General features: G+C 42.9%; 4 protein-coding genes across 8 annotated transcripts in view; 3 read left to right on the top strand and 1 right to left on the bottom strand.

Moving 5' to 3' along the window:
* Positions 1–489: 489 nt before the first annotated feature.
* Positions 490–3042, top strand: LOC146569896 (uncharacterized). Of its 2 annotated transcripts, none has more exons than XM_085281113.1 (5): positions 490–557; positions 744–942; positions 1041–1066; positions 1147–1255; positions 2632–3042. In XM_085281113.1, exons 2-5 carry the CDS (start codon positions 808–810, stop codon positions 2683–2685), a joined length of 324 nt encoding a protein of 107 aa, XP_085137239.1. In that variant the 5' UTR covers positions 490–557; positions 744–807; the 3' UTR covers positions 2686–3042. The 2 variants fall into 2 exon arrangements, with proteins under 2 accessions (XP_085137239.1, XP_085137238.1); XM_085281112.1 differs by having other exon boundaries at positions 508–557; positions 682–942; positions 2632–3041.
* Positions 3032–3967, top strand: LOC146569895 (protein Bouncer-like). Its single transcript, XM_085281111.1, has 2 exons — positions 3032–3136; positions 3254–3967. The coding sequence occupies exons 1-2, from the start codon at positions 3114–3116 to the stop codon at positions 3708–3710; spliced, it is 480 nt and encodes a 159-aa protein (XP_085137237.1). The 5' UTR covers positions 3032–3113; the 3' UTR covers positions 3711–3967.
* A 1560-nt stretch (positions 3968–5527) lies between these two features.
* Positions 5528–6230, top strand: LOC146569894 (protein Bouncer-like). The gene has a single exon (XM_085282547.1). It carries the CDS (start codon positions 5530–5532, stop codon positions 5914–5916), a length of 387 nt encoding a protein of 128 aa, XP_085138673.1. The 5' UTR covers positions 5528–5529; the 3' UTR covers positions 5917–6230.
* Positions 6231–6635: 405 nt separating this feature from the next.
* The window catches only part of reln (reelin), a 104592-nt gene continuing 91213 nt past the window's right edge, over positions 6636–20014 (bottom strand). Inside the window, exons 47-65 of one of the 4 annotated variants that reach the window (XM_085282543.1) lie at positions 19637–19777; positions 19277–19454; positions 17901–18094; positions 17538–17788; positions 17296–17450; positions 16983–17197; positions 16658–16835; positions 16377–16552; positions 16187–16293; positions 15852–16094; positions 15582–15757; positions 15419–15492; positions 14393–14554; positions 14147–14304; positions 13770–13995; positions 13410–13607; positions 12837–12935; positions 9854–9980; positions 6636–8093 (exon numbers count right to left, since the gene is read on the bottom strand). In XM_085282543.1, the coding sequence (XP_085138669.1) occupies positions 9860–9980; positions 12837–12935; positions 13410–13607; positions 13770–13995; positions 14147–14304; positions 14393–14554; positions 15419–15492; positions 15582–15757; positions 15852–16094; positions 16187–16293; positions 16377–16552; positions 16658–16835; positions 16983–17197; positions 17296–17450; positions 17538–17788; positions 17901–18094; positions 19277–19454; positions 19637–19777 (3052 nt within the window). In that variant the 3' untranslated portion in view covers positions 6636–8093; positions 9854–9859. The other 3 variants (XM_085282545.1, XM_085282546.1, XM_085282544.1) reach the window with 3 other exon arrangements.

Here is a 20014-nt window from a genome sequence, read left to right as displayed (position 1 = left end):
TGAAGCCAAGCCCAGCCAGTTAGACCTGTAAGAAATCTGGAAAGGTTTGCTAGCTCCTCCCACTGTTCCTCCTCTTCCCTCTCCCGCGTCACAAAGTTGCCCTCTGCTGGACAAAACTGTGTATTACATATGTGTGCGTGTGCTGTTGTTGTACAGGTGAACTAATTCCAGTTAGTTCTTAGTCTTACATTAAAATTTGAAAACACAAAACAATCTTGACTTTTCATTGTATGTTTCAAATGCTGATTAGATTTAATTTGCGTGTGTGTTTTTCACGAGTTAACCAATGGAAAACCATATGTGACATTAATTTTCAAAGCAGCATCACTTCTGACTTTACTGTATGTGTGTCAAAATGTTTTAAACGTGATCATAAACATGGATAAACACGTCTGTCCAGTTCAACTAACACACTGGAATACACTGAATACACTCCTCATGGAGGAATGCTATTGAGCAAGTTGAGATACGCGATCACTGTGTTTCAGTGGGTCACAAAGACTTGAAAGGAGCGAGAACGACATGCATGTTCAGGTAGTCCCCAGGTAGCACATAAGGTAAGAATACATTTAAGAAAGAAAAACGCACATATGTTAAAATGCGTCGCTGTAGTATCCTTTAATCAGCCGCCTTTTCAGTTCAGTTTGAGGCACGTAAATATTTACTGTACTGTACATACAGATTTGCTGGATCTTACATGTCACGGCGACATTTGTTTTTGCGTCTTTCTGTGGGAATGAAAGCAGAGGCACGGCACTGAATGTGTCACACAGGTGCGCAGCACAGACGGCTGCTATAAAAAGGACGATGGGGCAGGAAGAAATGCATCCGAACCACACAACTCCCCATATTTCACCAGTACCCAGCAAACCTGTATTTCCTGGTTACTATTCACTCATCCCTTTGGTTGTGCTCATACTGATTGGATGTATAGTGGCAGTGGTAAAAATGTTTATTTACTTCTGCACAATTCACTTTCAAAATGATGTCTTACACATCTATTATAACTGCACTTCTGTTTGGCTTGTGCTTCTCTTTAGGTTGTTTATATCAGAAGAAAAATGAGGTAACTCCTGAAGTTGAAGCATCATCTTGAGCTCGGTTTGGGCTCTTTTATGTTCAGGTTTCTCTTTCTCTTTTTTTCAGATTGGATGATTTGCGGCATAGGTTGATTCCTTTGTACAGCTACGACCCTGCAGAGGAACAGGAAGACTGGGGTGATGCTGGCAGGGAGGATGAGGATGCGGAGCTCAATGTAGGCTCATTCTTCTAGTAGATTCAGATGAGTTAGAACGAGACTTTATATGTTTGTTTTGATTTTCATTTATGTACTGTCACCATTAAGAATCTTTGAGTTCAGTATTAAAGCTTCTGTTTCCAATTGGCAGCCACCCAAAAGAAAGTTGACAAAGTATGGGACAAAAGAGCTCAAGTAGATTGAGTCCAATAAACTCGACTGGTTGTTATGTAGCACTTTTCTGCTCTACTTGAGGACTCAAACCACTTTATACTACAAACCTCATTCATTAAAACAGCATTTTTTTCTATGCGGATGTGCTTTCTAACATTCACACTCTAATAAACGCATCAGAAGGAACTTAAGGATCTTTCTTAAGGAGTCTTTTAAGGACAATGGAACACCCAGTGATTTGAACCACAAACCTACACACTGGTAGACAACCCACACTATCTCCAGAACCACAGGCACCCTAAACTGGGTGGAAATAGATAGCCACAGAATGAAAGGGACACCATTAATACAAATACAATATTTCCATCTATCTAAGTACTTATGATGGCATGTTGGAGATTTAGAAACATGCCCAAGCGCTCCTTGGCATGCAGGGATTGAACCACCAACCTCCTGATTAGTAGATAACATTCACTACAAATACAGGGCCTTTTAAAACTACACCTGTCCATGTTAATTGGTAAATTTCTATAATCAGTCACATACAACAGCTCTTGTATCATTTGTTACCATGTTAGCATCTTGCTAACAATTTGAACTGTAAGTTATTCTTCAGCTGTACTTTTTCTGCAGCTAGCGGCGTCTGTCATTTATTGTCTACTGATTTGCTTTGACTGGTTAATACTTCTATTTGAATCTGTTTGAACTGTGCATGTGCTCCCTTTCTCATTCTTGGGCTAACTATTTCTGCCCATTACTTTTGTGTGGGCTGTGATCCATGAGGTAGCATGGGTTGTCTACCAGTTCCAAGGTTGGTGGGTTAAATCCTTAGCTGCTCCAGTATCTTCCAAAGAATCCATGGGAAAGATACTGAACTGCAAAGTCCTCCTGATGTACTCATTTGAGTGTGAACATTAGATAGAAAATGCGTAAGCGTAGGGAAACAATTACTATTGTGGATGAGGCTTATAGTATAAAGTTCTTTAAGTGTTTAAGCAGAGTAGAAAAGTGCTATATAAGAACCAACTAAATTTGATTCGTACTTTAAAATGTCACCTTCAGTACCCCTGTGTATGATTCACTGAAGTACATCACCAGTCACATAAGTTTTAACACTTCGATTACATATTTTCAACTTCACACTCGTACCCTCATTTCCTGTCATACACGTGGGTGGTAGTGACCATTTCAGCTTATGTAGAATTTGATTTTCTTCACAGGAACCTTTGTACAAGAAGGCACAGCTCACCATTTCCTCTGGCTACGCAACATGATCACAAATTTCAGAAGAAACTCATTTAGGCAAATAAATCTTTATTTGCTGTACATGCTGCACAGCAGCAGCTTGTTGCCTGGATTCAAAGTGTATATAGAGGTTGTGGTTGAAACGTGACTTAAAGCAAACACCAGATGGCAATGTAACACTGCCTTTTTTCTTTCTTTTTACCTCAGCTGAAATTATTTTTTTAATAGGCTGCACAGAGTTTTATTTTAAAGGACAAAGCAAATGTTCTTCCTTTGCAATAAACTGGAAGTTTTAAGTTTGAAAGGTGTTTGTGTGAATTCGTGTGTTTCTTCTTTCACATGTGTGCGCAATGACATTTTAAAGACACACCTGTTTCTGATTAGCAATCAGAAGCTGGCGTTTTAAGGTTGCTTGAGTGGACACGTTCTCACGTTTGGTGGGATTTTACAGACAAAGATGGGATCGCAAAGAAAGACCAGGTGAACAGCACATGCATGCAAATAACTAAGAACCATAAATGCCTTTAATTGAAATATTATTTCAGTATGTATTGTTTTGGTGTGAATTCACATTAGTCTGGGTATCCATCTGTTTAGTCCATGCTGCTTCTTGATCTCCATCCTGCTGGTCTCAGCTGCGATCCTCCCAGCACTGGCTCTAGATAGCCTGCTGTGCTACTACTGTCCTCTGCAGCAGAAAAGCAAGCCCTGCCCCCAAACCACCAGCCAGTGTATGCCCGACCAGCGCTGCGCCATCTCCACAGGCAACTATGGCTTCTTCCACATCTTGTCTTCTCAGGGCTGTGTGGACAGTAAACTCTGTGGCTCCCATAAAGTCATCTCTTACCAGGGAGTCAAATACAATGTCAGCTACACATGCTGCTGTAAAAATCAGTGTAACATCCCGCCCAAATCTGACAGCAATCTGAAGAAGCTACTGGATTTGATTGCATTAAAGGTTGATCATGTCGGGAACACAGATGGTCTTAAGGAAGAGCCTTTGGATTCATGTCCAAATAACACAAGAACAACAATACCTGTCACTGATGCATAGGTACCTGTATTGTTGAAGACTGGGGAGAGTCCTGTTAGCCACTGGCACTTAAATCTTCAGAAGATGAAAGGCATTCAGTCAAATGTCTAAATCTCAGTCATTACTTTAAAAAAAGTTTGTATATATTTAAAAAAAAAAAAAGTATGATGTATTGTGTGACTTGTATTTATGTGCCAGAGAGATGGACTTGTCAACCATCTTTCTGTAATCCCTATTTCCATATACATGTGTTTAAAAAATAAAAGCGCCGGCATGATCAAGCTTCTGTTGGTGTAGCTGCTCTGTGTGAATTTAACAAGCAGGTATAATCGAAGGTGTGGCCTGTACAGCTGGAGTCAGTGATGAGATTGGAGTTAGGCAGGGAAGCTCTGAAATATATTTATATACCCTAGTAAGCTATAGTACTTTTTCCTTTGGGAAGGTACCATCTGTGCAGTCTGCAATTTTGTTGAAGAAAGATGTTGAATCTATTTAATATTTCTTGAAAAATAATTGATTTCTGTGCATTTTTTTCACACTTCATCAAATTAAGGTTGATTACGTCGATTAAGCATCATGAGGTGGAGCGTGAGGGGTGGTTCCCTATTTTTTATTTATTTATTTTTGTTGTTGCTGGGAGTTGGAACCCTATTAGTTAGGTTGCTTAATATTTACGCTAAGTACTCTTTAAAATACCAGAATAGTGAGGATGGTGTAGGTTTAAGTTTATTAGATTGATCAGTATTGCTGAACTATGAAATATTTTTTTTGTATACAGGTATAACAGAATAGCTTTAGTGTAGTTGTTTTTTTAAACTTGAGTATGAACTTGCAGACTTGCAAAATGCAGCAAGATATTAAAAAAAAAACAGTTTTGTTGATTAAAAAACACTATATCGGATTCATATCGGTATCGGCAGATATCCAAATTTATGATATCGGTATCGGACATAAAAAAGTGGTATCGTGCCATCTCTAATTACGACCCATTATGACATTTTATCTGTGAGCTATTTAACGTGGTAAATATAGTATCTAAATTCAGCCTTTACCAAACAATAGAAACTTGCAGCTAACTAACATGTAAATTCGGCTAAGGGGCCAGTGACTTATGAATCCTGTCACTTTCACTTTTCAGCCTCTTACCAGGTACTTCACTCTGCACAGCATTACAGTTTGTTGGGAAAAAATGGCTTCTATGAAACTGTGGAAAGATGTTGGTACTGAGGTTTTCAATATGTTTTTCGGTTGGGTTTTTTTTTTTTTTTTTTTTTTAGCTCTTTGAGTATCAGAGTATCAGTTTTTCATCAGTCCACTTATTTACTGCAGGTGGTGCTGGAGCTCATCCCAGGCGGGTGGGGGGTGTACACCCTGAACAGGCCACCAGTCTGTTGCAGGGTTAACACAGAGAGACGGATAACCACACATTCTCACATTCACACACCTGCAGCCAATTTGCAGTCACCTGTTAACCTAATGAGCTTGTCCTTGAGCTGTGTGAGGAAGCTAGAGTGCCTGGAGAAAGTTCACTGTGTTGACCAGAGTCACTCTGGAGACAAGTGTCGTTTAGTCCAGTTATATTTAGGGGAAGGAGACATTTCTGCAGCTGAGAGACTTCCACTAACTGGTTGGTTTGCATAAAATAAATCTAATTTTTGAATGGCTTTGCAACCCAGACAGAAAAATGCAGTTGATTTATTGATTTAGTGAAATAACTATTTAAAATCTCTTTTTACCAGTGGCCTTTCGGTGTAGATTGCAAAAACTAAACCACTGTGGCACTAAGTATGTGTTTTACCCAAAGTTTAACAGATGCTTCTCTTTTCTTTGCAGCCTGAGCATGTTGAAGCTCCTGCATATCACTGGTTTGTGGCTTCACTTCCTCCTTCCCTCTGTGCTCTGTGACAACTTGCTTTGCTTCTACAGCCCCATGCTGGAGAAAGACAAGACACCCGAATTTGTTGTGACAGAGTGCCCTCCCAGTAAGGTGTGCTTTATGGCAGATGGCCGCTACGGCAACCACAGCGTCCTGTCAGCCAGGGGTTGCATGGCAAAAAAAGACTGCAGCCAGAAGCAAAAAGTCCACTTCAAGGGGACAACCTACACCGTGAGCTACAGCTGCTGTGATCAGCCGCACTGTAACTCGTGCCTGAACATCGCACTGGAACCCCTCTGTCTCACTTTAGCACTTGTAACAGTGTGGGTGATGGTCGGTGATGGTTTGTGAATACAGACATTTTGATGAACATGCTCAGAGGACTTGCTGCAGCCCGAGCCTGGAGTAAGGCTGAAGGTCTGCAGTGATGTGGTGAACACCCAGTCTGAAGACACTGAGGTGTGCACTCTGGTGAAAGAGAGATTTTTATCATAAATGTCTTATTAAATTTGGCTACATATCCAAGACATACACCACCTCTTGCCCATCATCATCAGCCAGGTTCCAGCCCACTACAATGGTTGGATCAATAGCTTATTTTCTTTAAACAGGTGCTTTGTTTTTATAGGTCTCTGAATAAATAAATAGTTGAATAAATTATCAAATTTGATTCCTTTTGAATGTTTCCCACACTCTTCTGTCACATACAAAGTCACACAGATATGGGGCAAGGATGGTTATGTTCTGTATTTTTCTTATTGTCATAATTTTACAGAAAATCAAAACAATTAACTGCTTCCTGCTCTCACGTGTCAGTTTCCAGGGATTTCTTTATCCCATTGAGTTCTATCACTGAATTAAGTAAACATTTAGGAGCCGCTCACTGGCTTGCATCTTTCTTTACTACTGATATGTACACAATAGATAATTTAGATTCAGCCATACATGGCTTTAAATCTTTGTTGGGATCTGAGAGTGAGAGACACAAATGGGCAAAGGAGAGAAAGTCTAAAGCAAATAAAGTCCAGGCTTATTTTGCAGGAATGAAAGAGAGCAGCTGAAGCAATGTGTACAGTATGAGGTTTGGACAGTTCTTTATTTCCCTTTATAAGGCTGCTGGGTCTCCCCATAGTGGATATACATATATATACAGGAGATTGCTATACTGAAGTTACACTGAGGGCAGAGGGTCCATATTACACAGACTTCAAAAAACAACACTAATAGAGCCTCACCTCCAGGTATCAGAAATCAGCAGAGAGAGGATGGGGTGGGGGGGAAACAGCACAAGAGAAGAGGGAAGTGAAGGGAGAGGGGAGATGATGCAGTCCGAGAGCCTGACTCGACTGCCTAATAACTTAACACTAGAAAAAACATACAGATTTCACGCACAGTGCATCTTAAATAGGTCACGTGAAGAACCATTTACCATAAATATCTGTATTTTTCGGGAACCAACATATATAAAAAAATGATTAAAAAAAACAAAAACAATTGCTGTTCAGTCTTTATTTTTCTTTTTTCTCTCTCCATATTTTCTCCTTTCCGTCGTCTGCAAATCGTTCTTTTGCTTCTTCTTCGTGTGGAGCCGGGGCTTTTCTCGCCCCGCCCCGATGTGGATAAACGAGGAAAAGGAAACAGAACCCAGCACAAACCGACCCTCCCCACCCCGCCCCCTTAAAAGCATATGAATTAGTATAAAACGAACGAACAAATGAACAGAACACCACAGTCAACTCATCACAAAAAAGAACCCACAGACACACAGAACAGCAAGAACACAGTACTTTTTTTTTTCCTTTTTCTTTTCCTTTTTTCTTTTTTTTCTTTTCTTCTTAGGGCTTGATCACCATCACTCCTCCTAATGGTCAGCATCATCATTGCAGTCGTTCTTTCCGGGTGTACTTGTTGGCAGCGGTGGAGCGGTCCTCCCACCCGGTGGCTCAGTGGAACTGGGAGGCTGCTCTCCAATCGGCTGGTCAGTTCAGCAGTGATATATTATCTCTCAATTTCACAGTGTGGCAGGAAAAGAAGGGAGAAGGTGAAGAAGGGGTAGAGGGAGGGGGCTGGGACCCAGAGGGAAGGGTAGAGCAGGTGGGAATGGGAATCGGAGGAACCACAGCAACAATTACAAAACAACTAGAAATTCCGACCATCCCATGGGAACAAGTAAACAAAACAGCCTCTTCACTCCTTCCTTCTGAGTTTCAATCCAGCCGACCCATGGGTTTGGGAAGGCCTTGATTGGCTGGAGCGTAAACTGATTGGATGTTCCGTGTTTGTGGCAGAGGGGTCGGTAAAGATGGGCGAGGGAACTCTAAGGCTGACTGGAATCCACTGGATGGGTCTCAACAGGATGAGAATAAGGATGGTGTGTGGCAGGTCGATGTGTGGTTGGCACGTCAGAGGATGAAATCCCTACTCGCTGGGTTCAAGCACGGCGCTGCAGTGCCCGCCTCTTGCGGCTGTAGTAGTGACGCATGCCGGTCTGTCTGGCAAAGTTCATCATGTAGTTCTGTTTACGTGTGCTGCAGGGATACAAAGACAGTAAAAAAAAAAAAAAAACACAGAGGGAGGGAAAGAGGAGGGGGTGTGAACGTTAGCGACAGAGTAAAGAGCTGCTGCAAAAATCACACATTCCCATGCACGCACTTGAAACCATGCACTCACACGCACAAATGGCCGAATGCAGCTTCCGCACTCTCTCACATCCGGAGTCATGCTGGCTATTTTTTTTTTAAGTCACGTTTCAACCACAACCTCAAACACTCAACGCTTGCATGGATCCCACAGCTCAGAGAATGGGTGGCGCTACTCGATTTCATTACACTCTGCACAAATGAGAGGCAGCTAGATGGTGAATATGGCACTACAATTAGCTACATGTATCCATCGACTAGACCAAATGTAACACGACAAGACAGAAGACACAGGAGTCTACAGACACACTAAAACATACTAGGGAGAAACTCTGACACTGAGTGTTTGAGGTCAGAGGAAACAAAATAATAAGAATTTTAAAAAATAATGTAAAAAAAGCCATAAAGTGCAGGGTGGTGAGTGGGAACGGGTGGTTTTAAATCTAAGTAACAGAGAAAAGCTGCAGTAGATCATTCTTGCTTAGCCTGTTCATTGCCTCTTCCATCCAGCAGGGCGGTGCCAGTGAGCCAGGAGTGCAGCCAGGGCAGGCAGGGGGGGCCTCTGCGAAGCAGGGGGGAAGGGAGGGGGGCAGGAAGGATAGGGCGAGGTAGGTAGATGGTGCCAGTGGGTGTGATGGTTGATGCTGTACAGGCGAATGGTAGCGATGTGTGTGTTTGAGAGCACGTGTGCATGCTGGTGTGTTTCTGACTTGTGGTCAGAAACCAGAAAGAAGTGAGGAGGAAGCTCCTGGCTCAGAGTTACATGTCGTCGTCCTCGGACAGACGGACAGAAAACCATGAGTGAAAAAAAAAAAGGATGGAGGGCTATCGCGACAGTCGATCCGTTAAAGCCATGCAAGGACGGAGGAGTCTAATGAAACTCTGGTCAACTGTGAGTTCATTTGAGGATAAGGATGTGAGATGCCCTGCACTGCGACTGATGCTGATGTGAATGAATGGAAGAAAAGATACATCGTCATTCACTGCTGAGGCTTGTGTGATAATAAATAAACTACAGCAAACAGTAATCTTTTTCAGGTCTGCTTGTGAATCAGCAGCCGTGTCAAAAAACACTACAGCAGCCTGTAGTTGAGGTGGCAGCAAGAACAAAACAGACAGATACAAGTATAGTGATGGATTACATCACACATATACACACAAACACACTACCATTGACATCTGTGCATGTAAATTGTTACATTTAAATGCCGCAGTGATTGCATATTCAAATCATAGCCGCTTTATTTGGAACCTTTGTGACCTTGTGTCGAACCATTTATAAAAAAATAAAAAATGCATGTCAGCAGAAAATTTACCAGCACTGTTCAGGATTTGTTTATCCATCCATCCACTGAATTTTCATGGATATTGGTGTACTTCCTGTGTTAAGAGCTGTCTTTTAAAAACTGTGTGTTGGATCATTTTATCAGTCAGCCTCCAGCTGAACACTGTGAGCAGCTGACCTGCCCTTTGACCTGCCTGTAGGGGCTTACGTGTTGGAGAAGGCATGGAGATGACCATGGTGGTGATGGCGAGGGCTGCGGTGTGTATGTGAAATCAAGGGTGTCTGCGGTGTAATAGGGAGAACAAAAGGAGCTGGGAGGAGGATGAGGGAGGGGGCTGCATTCAGGAAGAGGCGGAGAACTTACCTGACACTACAGCCATGCCAGAGGGAGCAGAATACAGAAGAGAGCAGAGGTTAGAGCGCGAGAGGGGAGAGGCAGTAGGAAGGGACTGCTGTCTCGTAGAAAGGTCTGGGAGGGTATGAGCCCCAGCCTGGGGAGGCGAGGGGCCCAAAGTGGGGAGAAGGGAGGAAGAGAGGAAGGCAGAAAGATAGTCAGAGGTTCAAGGAAGAAACAAGAAAGTGTGGGAAAGACAGAGAGAGTGAGGAAGGAAACAAAAAACATGAAAGAAAATGGAGAACAAAAGAGTAGGCAGAACAAGCGAGGAAACAGTAGAAAGATGTAAGATGGAGATATAACCAAAGGCAGAGGTAAAGAAAGAGAGCAAGATACACAGCAGTAATCCATCCATTGTATGCCAAAAATGTAAGACAAACAGGGAAAGAAAGGGGAAATACGGGAAGAAAGGAAAAGAGGAGGAGGAAGATGCGGAAGTACGGTAGGAATATAAATGTGGCACAAGCAAAAGGAGCGAGCATGACCGCATGATCGAAGGCATCGGTGACGTGAGGGGAGCAAGGAGGCAGGGAGGAAAAGCGTGTGAAGCAAAAGAAAAAGATTGAGCAGGAGGATTGAGAGGAGAATGTGCGAAGGAGTGGTGAACAGAGAGAAATAAACAACAGAGCAAAATGTGAGGATCGCGGTCACTCCTTTCAGCAGACACTGTTGAAACCAAGCGAGTGCAAAGGAGGGAGTGGGACAGGTCGCGGCCATGTAGACCAGGGACAGCTCAGGTTAGGCATAAATGTGTGTGTCTGTATGAGTCATTATTTGCGTTTGTGTGCAACTTTGCATAATCTAGAAACCACATGGCTGTTGTATGTACCATCTGAAATGCTTTGGTTACACATCTGAATGACCAATCAGCACCTGCATGTGAGGGAATTTAAGCAATTTCCCAGAACAACATGCAGAGAATGTATTGAACATGCTTAACAATGTGCTATAGACCATGTTCATGATATCTTCAGTGCCCTGCAGAATCTCCACTTCTCCATAAAAAAAAAAAAGCCTGTCATTAGATTTAAACGCTGGAATCGACTTCCGCTTTGATAAAACAGACTCATCCAGGTTATGAGCTACAATGTAACACACATGTAGAAAATGGGAATGAAAGACAGAGAAAAACAATCAGTGAAAAGGTTCAGTATCCACAAGTTCAGTGAAATCAAATTTAAGAACAGCGCATTACCTAAAAGAAAGAAATACAGTAATGTCGTTTTTAGATGAAATGGATGTGACACCTAAAAACAAAGAAGACTGGTCAGACTGTGATTTCACAGTGGAACAAAAAGACACTTTTTAATAGATGTGAAGTGGCCATCACACTTTCCTTTGTTTTACATGGAAGACAAGAATGATCCTGTTCTCCATCTGTACCACATGTGAATTATTTCAGTTGCATTTTTTTATAGAGTGCCATTCACAACAAGAATCATCTCAGAACCACAGACCGTGTTAAAGACGGATGTAGCTGCACTGAAAGTAGTTTGCAGAGTCCTGCTCATTTTAAAGCCTTGAGCTGAGCATTGTGTTCCTAGCCCGCAAGGTAGCGGCTTGCCAACTTCAAGCTAGCCATGCAATGATGCAAACCCCATCGTATTTTCTAGTGTCCCTTAGGTCAGCCCATAATTTACAAACAAGCATCATATATTAAAGAAGACTAGTGATAAAAGCACAAACACAGAGAGCAGCTGTACTGGTGAACTCACTGGCAACCTAGCTAGTACTGGGTTGGATCCTCTTTGGACTTCAGAACTGCCTTAATTCTACATAGCATAGATTTAACAATGGGTCTATACTGACATGACAACATCACACATTTGCTGCACATTTACCAGCTGCATATCCATGATGCAAATCTTCCATTCCATGTGGTGACTGTGGAGGCCATGTAAGTACAGTTTGAGATGATGTGAGCTCTGTGACATAGCATGCTATACTGGTGGAAGCAGCGATTAGAAGATTGGTCCACTCTGGTCATAAAGGGATGGTCGTGATCAGCCAAATACTCAGGTAGGCTGTGGAATTTAAATAATGCTTAATTGATACCAGGAGGCACAAAATGCCAAGAAAATATCTCCCACACCATGACAGCACCGCCATCATATAAGGCAGGATGTATCCATACATTCGTGTTGTCTAAGTGAAATTCTATCCTACCTCTCCTATGTTCCTGCGGTGACAGCAAGGATGCATCTTGGAAACCCAGATACACACACAAATATGTAGATGCATGACCACAAACCCATTACAAAGAGTAATTCCTGATGGGAATTACAAAAAAAATGATCAGTAGGCTCAGATCAGTAGGCTACATCCATCATTTATATACAGTCTGTGTTTAGGACCTCACAGAGCATCTCAACAGTGATGCAACAAGGGACAGATAACTTAACTGCAAAATGGCGATAGTAACGGTAAATCAAGGGTGGATATGTAAACATGTGATTTCCATTTAATAAGAGATTTAGTGAAAAAATAAATGACACACGGTGTATGTGTTGTAACTGCTTCTTGACAACTCAGTGGGAAAAAAAAAATTATTGATAACCTGTTTGCGTGGAAGATGCATGGATTCTACAAAACACTGAAAATATGATGACTTAACAGCAGGCGTTGATCTGCTGAACACAGAACAGCCATCCACAGACATTACCCATCACCGCAAAGCATGCTGCAGTAAGTTTTTTGCCCTGATTGCCTGACACCAGAAGCTGCGATTAGCATATAAAAGAAAGTGATTTGTCATGAGTTTAGTTGTGGGTGGCAATCAGTGCACACCTGTGTGCTAACTCGATCACTGTGCGAGGGTGGAGTGCAGAGGGAACCATTTGTACAGTTGAGTCTGAGTCAAAGGTAGCGTCGGGGGCAGATCAGGGCTCTGTGGGGGGCCAGTTTGGGTGGGGGTAGGAAAGAGCCAGATGCCAGCTGGGAATTGGGTACTCACAGAACTACTTCCACATGGTCCAACGCCCACTGGTCGTGTCCTGCACCATCGTGTCTTGGCTGCCACCATCGCAGCATCACCCCTTTAACCCTCGCCTCGCTGGAGAGATCATGGAAATGATTGAAGTGTCAGTGAGGGGCAACACGTTTGTCAGGGTTTATATCAGTGTTACACCAGCCTAATGGCATTTATCAGGCAGGTAACTGTTTATTAAACACACTGTACTTACTACCTTACAGAGTTTTTTCAACTATTCATTTGTTATAAATAGAGTTAAAAATTCCCAGATGATTTAAAAGCCACTTCTCAGAAACGTTTACTTTTTAGAGCATAGTAGTTATTAAGAATTACTCAACATGAATGTTGTATGACTTACTAGCTGCTGCGGAGGGTTATTAAAACTAAGAAAATCATTACACTTTATTAATGATGAAATAAAAAGCACACGGTATTAGTTAAACATTTAAAAGGCCAAATACAAAAAATCCTATAAAAATCAGGCATTAATGAAGGATAGCTCCATTTAAACTGAGCATATAACAATGTGTTTCTGGATTTGTGTGCATCACTTACAGAGGAATGTTGTAGGAAACTCTCTGAGCCTTTATGAAGTCTTTGGGCTGGTGCTGGGCGATTACATGCCAGCTGACTCCATTATTGATGCTGTATTGTAGCAGCACGGCTCGGTCAACTGTGTCAGCTTGATCTAAAGCTATGTTACAGCTTTCCGTCTGTGCCACGCTGCCGATCTGCAGCACAAACATGATCTTACTGTAAAGGAAGAGAAGAAAGGAATAAAAAAAGATTAGAAAAAAGACATTTCCAAGATTGACAGAACAGAGTATTCTGTGGAAAAACAATCTTTTGTGCTTCTGACTGAAGCAAATTGGCCTGTATCTGTATGTAGTGAGTTTATTTATGTTTTGGTAGTACCTGTACCTAGCTCTAGTGAGGTCCAGCGGTTTAGTAACTGCCTGCCTCATCTTACAGCCATTAAAGTAGAGTGAGTCTCCGTGGGCGTGCGGTGACAGCTGCCCACATCCACTGCCCACTCCACCACCCTGGATCAGCTGCCAGCTCTCCTGAGACACGCTGCCTGATTCAAAGTTGTCCTTGATGGAGCTGGGCAAGTCACTGCTGGAGAGGGAGCAATCGTCACCTGTTGGAGTGAGCGGAAGCAGAGGGGAAGAGACAAATATTTAGTCATTTTGACCTTTTTCTACATCATATTACACACGGAGCCTTTTTCTGCTTAACAATTCAACTGATTACAAAAAAAAAGCCGTGTGTCTCTAATATACTGAACATACCATGGTGCCCCTCATCACAAATGCAGACTACTCCACTAGTACAGTAGCCGTGGCCACTGCAGAGCCCCGGGCAGGCCTCGCCGATGTAAACATGGTCCACTGCCCAGCTCTGCCGCTCTCCTGTTCCATCCTTTTGAATCCAGCGGAACTGGGTAGCCCTGGAAATATATGATGAATCACAAAAGCCTCTTACTACTGCAACGTAAAGAGCTGTTGATATGTATCACTTTAAAAAAGAGTGTGTACCCTGAGGAGACATGATCTGGTAGCTGGACAGTGACCCTGGTCCACGTTGAGCTGTTGACTGGACTATAGATTGTGGATTCGTGGAATTGGAAAGGGGAACAGCCCACATTGTTAACTGATGAAGGGAGGCACTCTGACTGCACCAGCTGCCATGAGTCAGACCTAAGAAGGGAAACAGTCAATATACAGTAGATAATAGGGGTGAGGGGAATAAATTCATACAGCATGGTGTTGCAATATTTTGTGTGGCAATATTGGATTAATACAGGGCCCCCAAAAATATAGTTTTTCTTATTTAATAAATTAAAAATAAAACAAATACTGCGATAATGTTAGCAGAGCAAACTTACATTGAATCAACTTTACCGAAAAAACCATCCAACACTAGACACGCTTAGCTACACAAAGGTGTCCCCTGATGTAAAAGCATGCTAAACAGCTCAGTCGTGCAAGTAAAAATAGGACAGAATTGTTGCCGTCTGAGGATTGTATTGAATTTTTTGACATCCTGCAACTGATTGCAATTTTATTGGTGACTAAATGATGGCACAGAGCTTGAGGGTGCTGCACATTTCCCACTTTTGATTGCAGACGTTAGAAGTTGCCTGAAAGGTGGCAACCTTTCTGCAGACAGTCACAGTTTGACTTGGACTGACTGCAGTCACTCTCAGAGAGATGGTCCAAGGTCTACAAATAATTGGTGTCTAATTTATGAATGCAGACATGTTGACGTCAGTTTGAATGAGTTTTTGTCAACGAGCACAACTCGATGGGGACTGAACTCATCCGATTTCTGTCTGATCGTATCAAAACAAGCAGCAAAGGGAAAAAAAGAAGCAACCCTATCATTTTGCTAACTCGGCAGATAGCAAAATGATAGAAATCAGAATAAAATTATATTGTGAGTGAAGTATTATGATAATATTGTATGGTGGGGTGTCTGCGGAGTCCCAACCCTACTAGATACCAGAGCTACCAGGAAATGGGACACATTTAATTACTAGCATCAGGCTGTGATATTCTTACCTTGCATCCTTCCTGTACTGCAACAGGACAGAATGATGGTCTTCACAGGTGTCTGCCTCACAACCAACAACAATCTACAACAGCAAGAGGTATAAGACACCAACTAAGACTTAAAAGACGTAAGATAAAAGACTGACATTACAGTATTCTTTCAGTTCTGTACCTTGAACTGTAAGATATATCCAGGCTGCACAATGAGCTCTCGAGTGGCCAGGATGTTGTGTGTCTTATCTTGGTTCTTGTTGGGCCAGTACAGGTGAAAAGAGGGATTTCCACAGAAGCCTGCCGTACGAACGGCATTAGGGTAAAAGCTCCAGCTTTCCTCGTGGGAAACACCCTCTAGCGAAGGGCAAAGAAACAGGTGGTTTCCATCATATTTACTCATTGGTCATGCCATATTAGCACCTAATCGCGTAAAATCATACAAACTCACCGTCATCAAAAGTGTCAAGCAGGGTGGATGGGTTGATGTCCGACCCTCCCACTAATATGTTGTCTATGGCCCACTGAGCTCTTTCCAGGCTCGGGGTGGCGAGGCCAGAGGAAATGGTAAAAGGCTGCCACCAGCGCAGGCGAGTAGCATTAGTTAGGGCTCCTTCGGGCAGCACAATGTAGTCTCTTCTCACCGACACATACTTCAGATAGTCCATCTCGTGCAGCAGCGTCCAGGACACACCTGAAGAAGAATTAAAGGCAGAATGAGACATTTAAAGACCAAAAACAGATAAAAGAGGAACAAAAAAAGGAAAAAACACACAGTGACTCCACCTCCATCAGTAGAGTAATCCAGCAGCACTCCCTCTTTACGACAAGTTGGACGGTGGCACATGGTCATGTTATCTTCACTTCCAATCCTCGCCCAGTATTCCACAAACCTGCAAAAAATAAACACGGATTTAAAAATAAAACTGCTCTTCTTGTAACTTAAAGCTGTCATAGAAAGAAGTTAAATACTGACTTGGCTCCCCGTAGATCCAGATCAACAGTGACAGCCTGTCTGGCATCAGCCCCACCGAAATACAGGGCTGTCCCCTCTACCAACACACCACAGTCCGTACAGGGCTTACCACCCTCCAGCACTTGCCACTGAGGACCTGTTGCCCCTTCCCAGTCAAAACGCTCCTTTAGAGTAGCCTACAGGGTAAACACACACAAATGCACGTGTATTTAAATCACGACCTGCTTCTTTTTTTCTAGTTCTGTGTTTCCCGGGAGGAAAAAAACATGTATTAAAGCTACCTTAAGAGCAGTGCTAGCGTAGCAGTTTGGTCCAGTGAATCCTGGATCACAGAGACAGCGCTGATCCAGACAGTCTCCGTGCCCCCCGCAGTGACCGTCACACGCTGGCCCGATGTAAAAGTTCTCCACACCCCACTGAATGTCTGAGTGCTGCTGGTAAAAGCGGAACCGCACCGCACTTAAGAAAAAGACAAGATAGACTCGTTGAGTAACATGCATACAATTTTTCGGCAACAGTAATGTAACTTATTCATAACTGTATGTGATGGTGCTGCAGTTAAACATGAAGCAGCTCCGGTGGCATTGTTGACGTGAAATGACTTACGTGTCAGCCAGACTTTCAGGCAGAGGATAGACTACCCTCTTCCAGCCATTAGTGGGGAAGAAGACTGACGGCTGGGAGACCTGACCACCACAGCGGGGGTCAGCAGGCAGGCACTGAGGGACCAGGTACTTCCAGGTCACTCCAAAATCTACTGAATACTGAATGTGAACTTGCCGATCTGCGTGACGCTCTGGCAAACTGCAGCCAACAGCGATCTGAATGAAAACACAGACATTAACAAACAGTGATTCAAAAGGTGTAGAGCAAAAAACAAATAAATGTTTTGACAGGTTACTTTAGAATCAGTGGTTACCTTGAACTGCATTACCCAGCCCTTATCTGGAACAATATCATGAGTGACAGCATACACCTCTCTACCGTCGGCATTTCCGCACACCATGACCCCGTCAGGAGAGCCACAGAAGCGCTGCACCGAGCAGTCCTCTGAGAACAACCAGTGATCGCTCACTGAAAACAAAGAACGTTAAGAGAAGAAAACATAAGTTGCTTCTGAGAAGAAAAAAATTAAAAACGCAGTGATTGATTGAACAATACCTATTGGCGTTTCTTCCTGCTCGCTCAGCTGACCTATCCTTCCTAAAGTCCCATCAGCAGGAGCCCTCTCATGGTTAGGCAAGGCCACCCCTCCAAATGTATCAGAGATCTGTGCCCGCGGGTCAGAGCCAGCGATGAGGACGTTATCTAGAGCCCAATCGCTGTGGTCTGCTCCGTCATGCTGAGGCTGCCACCAGCGCACACGTACTCCTTCCTGACGGGCAGCAGGGGGCAGCAGCACATTCACAAACCTGAACAGATGATAAGATAAAGACATTCACACCTATCCCGGTTCTCTCCAGCTGTGTGCAAGCAGGTATGTCCATGGGGGGCAGGTAAAAAAACCCAAAAAACAACACATACCCAGGTTTGGTGTACAGATCATAAAAGATTTCCGTCAGCAGATGCCAGTTGATGCCACCATTCAAACTGTACTCCAACAGGACGCCCTGGTTGCGGTTACTCGGCGGGACCATGCAGCCGTACATGAAATAGAACTGGATGAACTCGGCGTTGGTCAGGTTCAGGTCCACTGTTACCAGCTGACGGCTGCAGCTCTGTGCACACAAAAAGAAATTTGAGCCATTTGGATATTTGGAATCATGTTTCTAAACGGATGATGTTTTTAAATAAATATCCAAAAATCAGCATGCAATCAATCACGAGCTGTTGTTTAATTACAGAACATAACAAAAGCAATATGACGAGGTGTAAATAACGATCATAAATCCTAATGTTAGATGTAAACAGCTGTTCCCATGATTTTTCTCTGGCCGTGTCGCCAGATTAACATCAGCCTTCCAATAAATATTCACTTACAAGACTGCTCTAAATGTCTAGGGAAAACTTCAGCTGCTCATAAAGGCTGACAGATAGTTACTTTGTGGTTTGTTTTTCAATCATCTGTTTGCTGCACTGCATCTGCAAAGTCTGCCACAATCTTTGTCATGTTTTAGATTTTTATTTTACTCCACTGTGTGTCTAATTCTTCCTTTTTCCATTGTTTGTGTCTGACTCGGTCCACCAGTCCTTTCTTACCCTTCTCAACCTGTATCAATTTAGTCTATTTGTCTCTGTCAGTTGTCATCTCATCTCCTCCTGCAGTCCCTGTATTATCCCTTCTTTTTATTCTGATGGTTCCCTGTTTCTCCTTTGTTTTTGATGCTTTGTTGGATTTTTTTGCCACCACTATGCACTGTTTTTCTTAACCTTTAAAATCTGTTCAGATAAAGTTCAGATGAAAATATGACCCAGTGCAGAAAAAGACAATCAGAGAAAAAACAGAGAAAATGTGCAGAAAGAGACATGTCTGTCTAAGATTAACAATTTAAGTCTGCACAAATGAGAACATTTACTTGTGTTCACCCATGTGTGCATTGCCCCCTGTAGTATAGCTGCTTTCAGCTCACTTATTCATGAGGGGTCACCACAGTGGGTAGCTCTGCATATTATATGTTTCCTAACACAATCCCCAAAGGATCTGTATCTCCTCCTGGATTTGAAGCCTTCACTTGTTTGGTGAATGTGTGTGAACCCACAACACCTGTGGAGCCACTTAAAATTTGTCATCAGGTAAGAAAAAGAAAAAGAAAAAAAAAAAGAAGCTATTGCAGGTGATGATTTACAGCTAAGGGTTACAGGCATTCCTTGCTTGTGTCAGGTCATACTGTGTAATGGTTTTTATATCAGAAAATGAGGAAAACGGAGACTCGAACAACAAAGGTGTTTTGTAGACTTACCCCACTGAAGTGCAGAGCAGCTCCAGAAGCCACAGCTCCACACACAGTGCTGAGTTTCCCACCAGTGAGTACGTGCCAGTGACTGAGCGAGGGAGCTCGACTGAAACTGTCCTTCAGCTGGGAGGGCAGAGGGACCACGGGCTCATCGCAGTATTCTCCACCCCACTCTGGGTCACATCTGCAGACACAGATCAGCAGATACTAATACAAGCTAGCCTTCAAAGTATAGTGAACCCGATGAGTTAAACATCGCAACAAAAACACCTTCTATACAATTATGAGTAAATAAAAGCAGCCCAAATATTATTCTATATACCAATTCTGCTTTTAGACAGAACACCTTCTGCTGCTGGCACTTACACGCAGGAGCTTTGTTGGCAGCGCCCATGTCCAGAGCACATATCTGGGCAGCCATCTCCGATGTAGAGGTTGTCCAGAGCCCAGGTCTGCTGCTTGTCAAAGGGAGCCTGCTGGTACCATCGGAACCTTGTGGCTGGAGACCTAACAACATAAATTAAAGTTGGAGATACACATAATTTAAAACAGAATAAAAGCTAGTTCAAGCAGACAACTCAGGGTATACTAAACACATACTGTAACGCTTCTCACTGTCCTGTACTGTAATATACCAAAAACAACTTCCTAATTTGGCAGTCTATTTAACCTGCACATTTTCTCTTCTCTCCTTCTGTCATGTCAGTGCTGCTGCTCTATTGTTCCCTGCTGCTTTAACTGCAT

Source organism: Mchenga conophoros, linkage group LG7, assembly GCF_057382185.1.
Source record: "Mchenga conophoros isolate Kocher_MC1m ecotype Shallow Benthic linkage group LG7, M_conophoros_male_GT1.1, whole genome shotgun sequence".
Taxonomy (NCBI): domain Eukaryota; kingdom Metazoa; phylum Chordata; class Actinopteri; order Cichliformes; family Cichlidae; genus Mchenga; species Mchenga conophoros.
Note: the sequence above shows the minus strand (reverse complement) of the source record. Positions and strands in the feature narration are given on the sequence as shown.

Excerpts from the sequence above, each read along its gene's own strand:
- LOC146569894 (XM_085282547.1), top strand. The coding sequence starts at position 5,530 with ATGTTGAAGCTCCTGCATATCACTGGTTTGTGGCTTCACTTCCTCCTT.
- LOC146569895 (XM_085281111.1), top strand. The coding sequence starts at position 3,114 with ATGGGATCGCAAAGAAAGACCAG. Across the intron at positions 3,137-3,253 it reads GGATCGCAAAGAAAGACCAG|TCCATGCTGCTTCTTGATCT; the intron begins GTGAACAGCACA and ends CCATCTGTTTAG.
- LOC146569896 (XM_085281113.1), top strand. The coding sequence starts at position 808 with ATGGGGCAGGAAGAAATGCATCCGAACCACACAACTCCCCATATTTCA. Across the intron at positions 943-1,040 it reads TTGGATGTATAGTGGCAGTG|GTTGTTTATATCAGAAGAAA; the intron begins GTAAAAATGTTT and ends GCTTCTCTTTAG. Across the intron at positions 1,256-2,631 it reads ATGAGGATGCGGAGCTCAAT|GAACCTTTGTACAAGAAGGC; the intron begins GTAGGCTCATTC and ends TTTTCTTCACAG.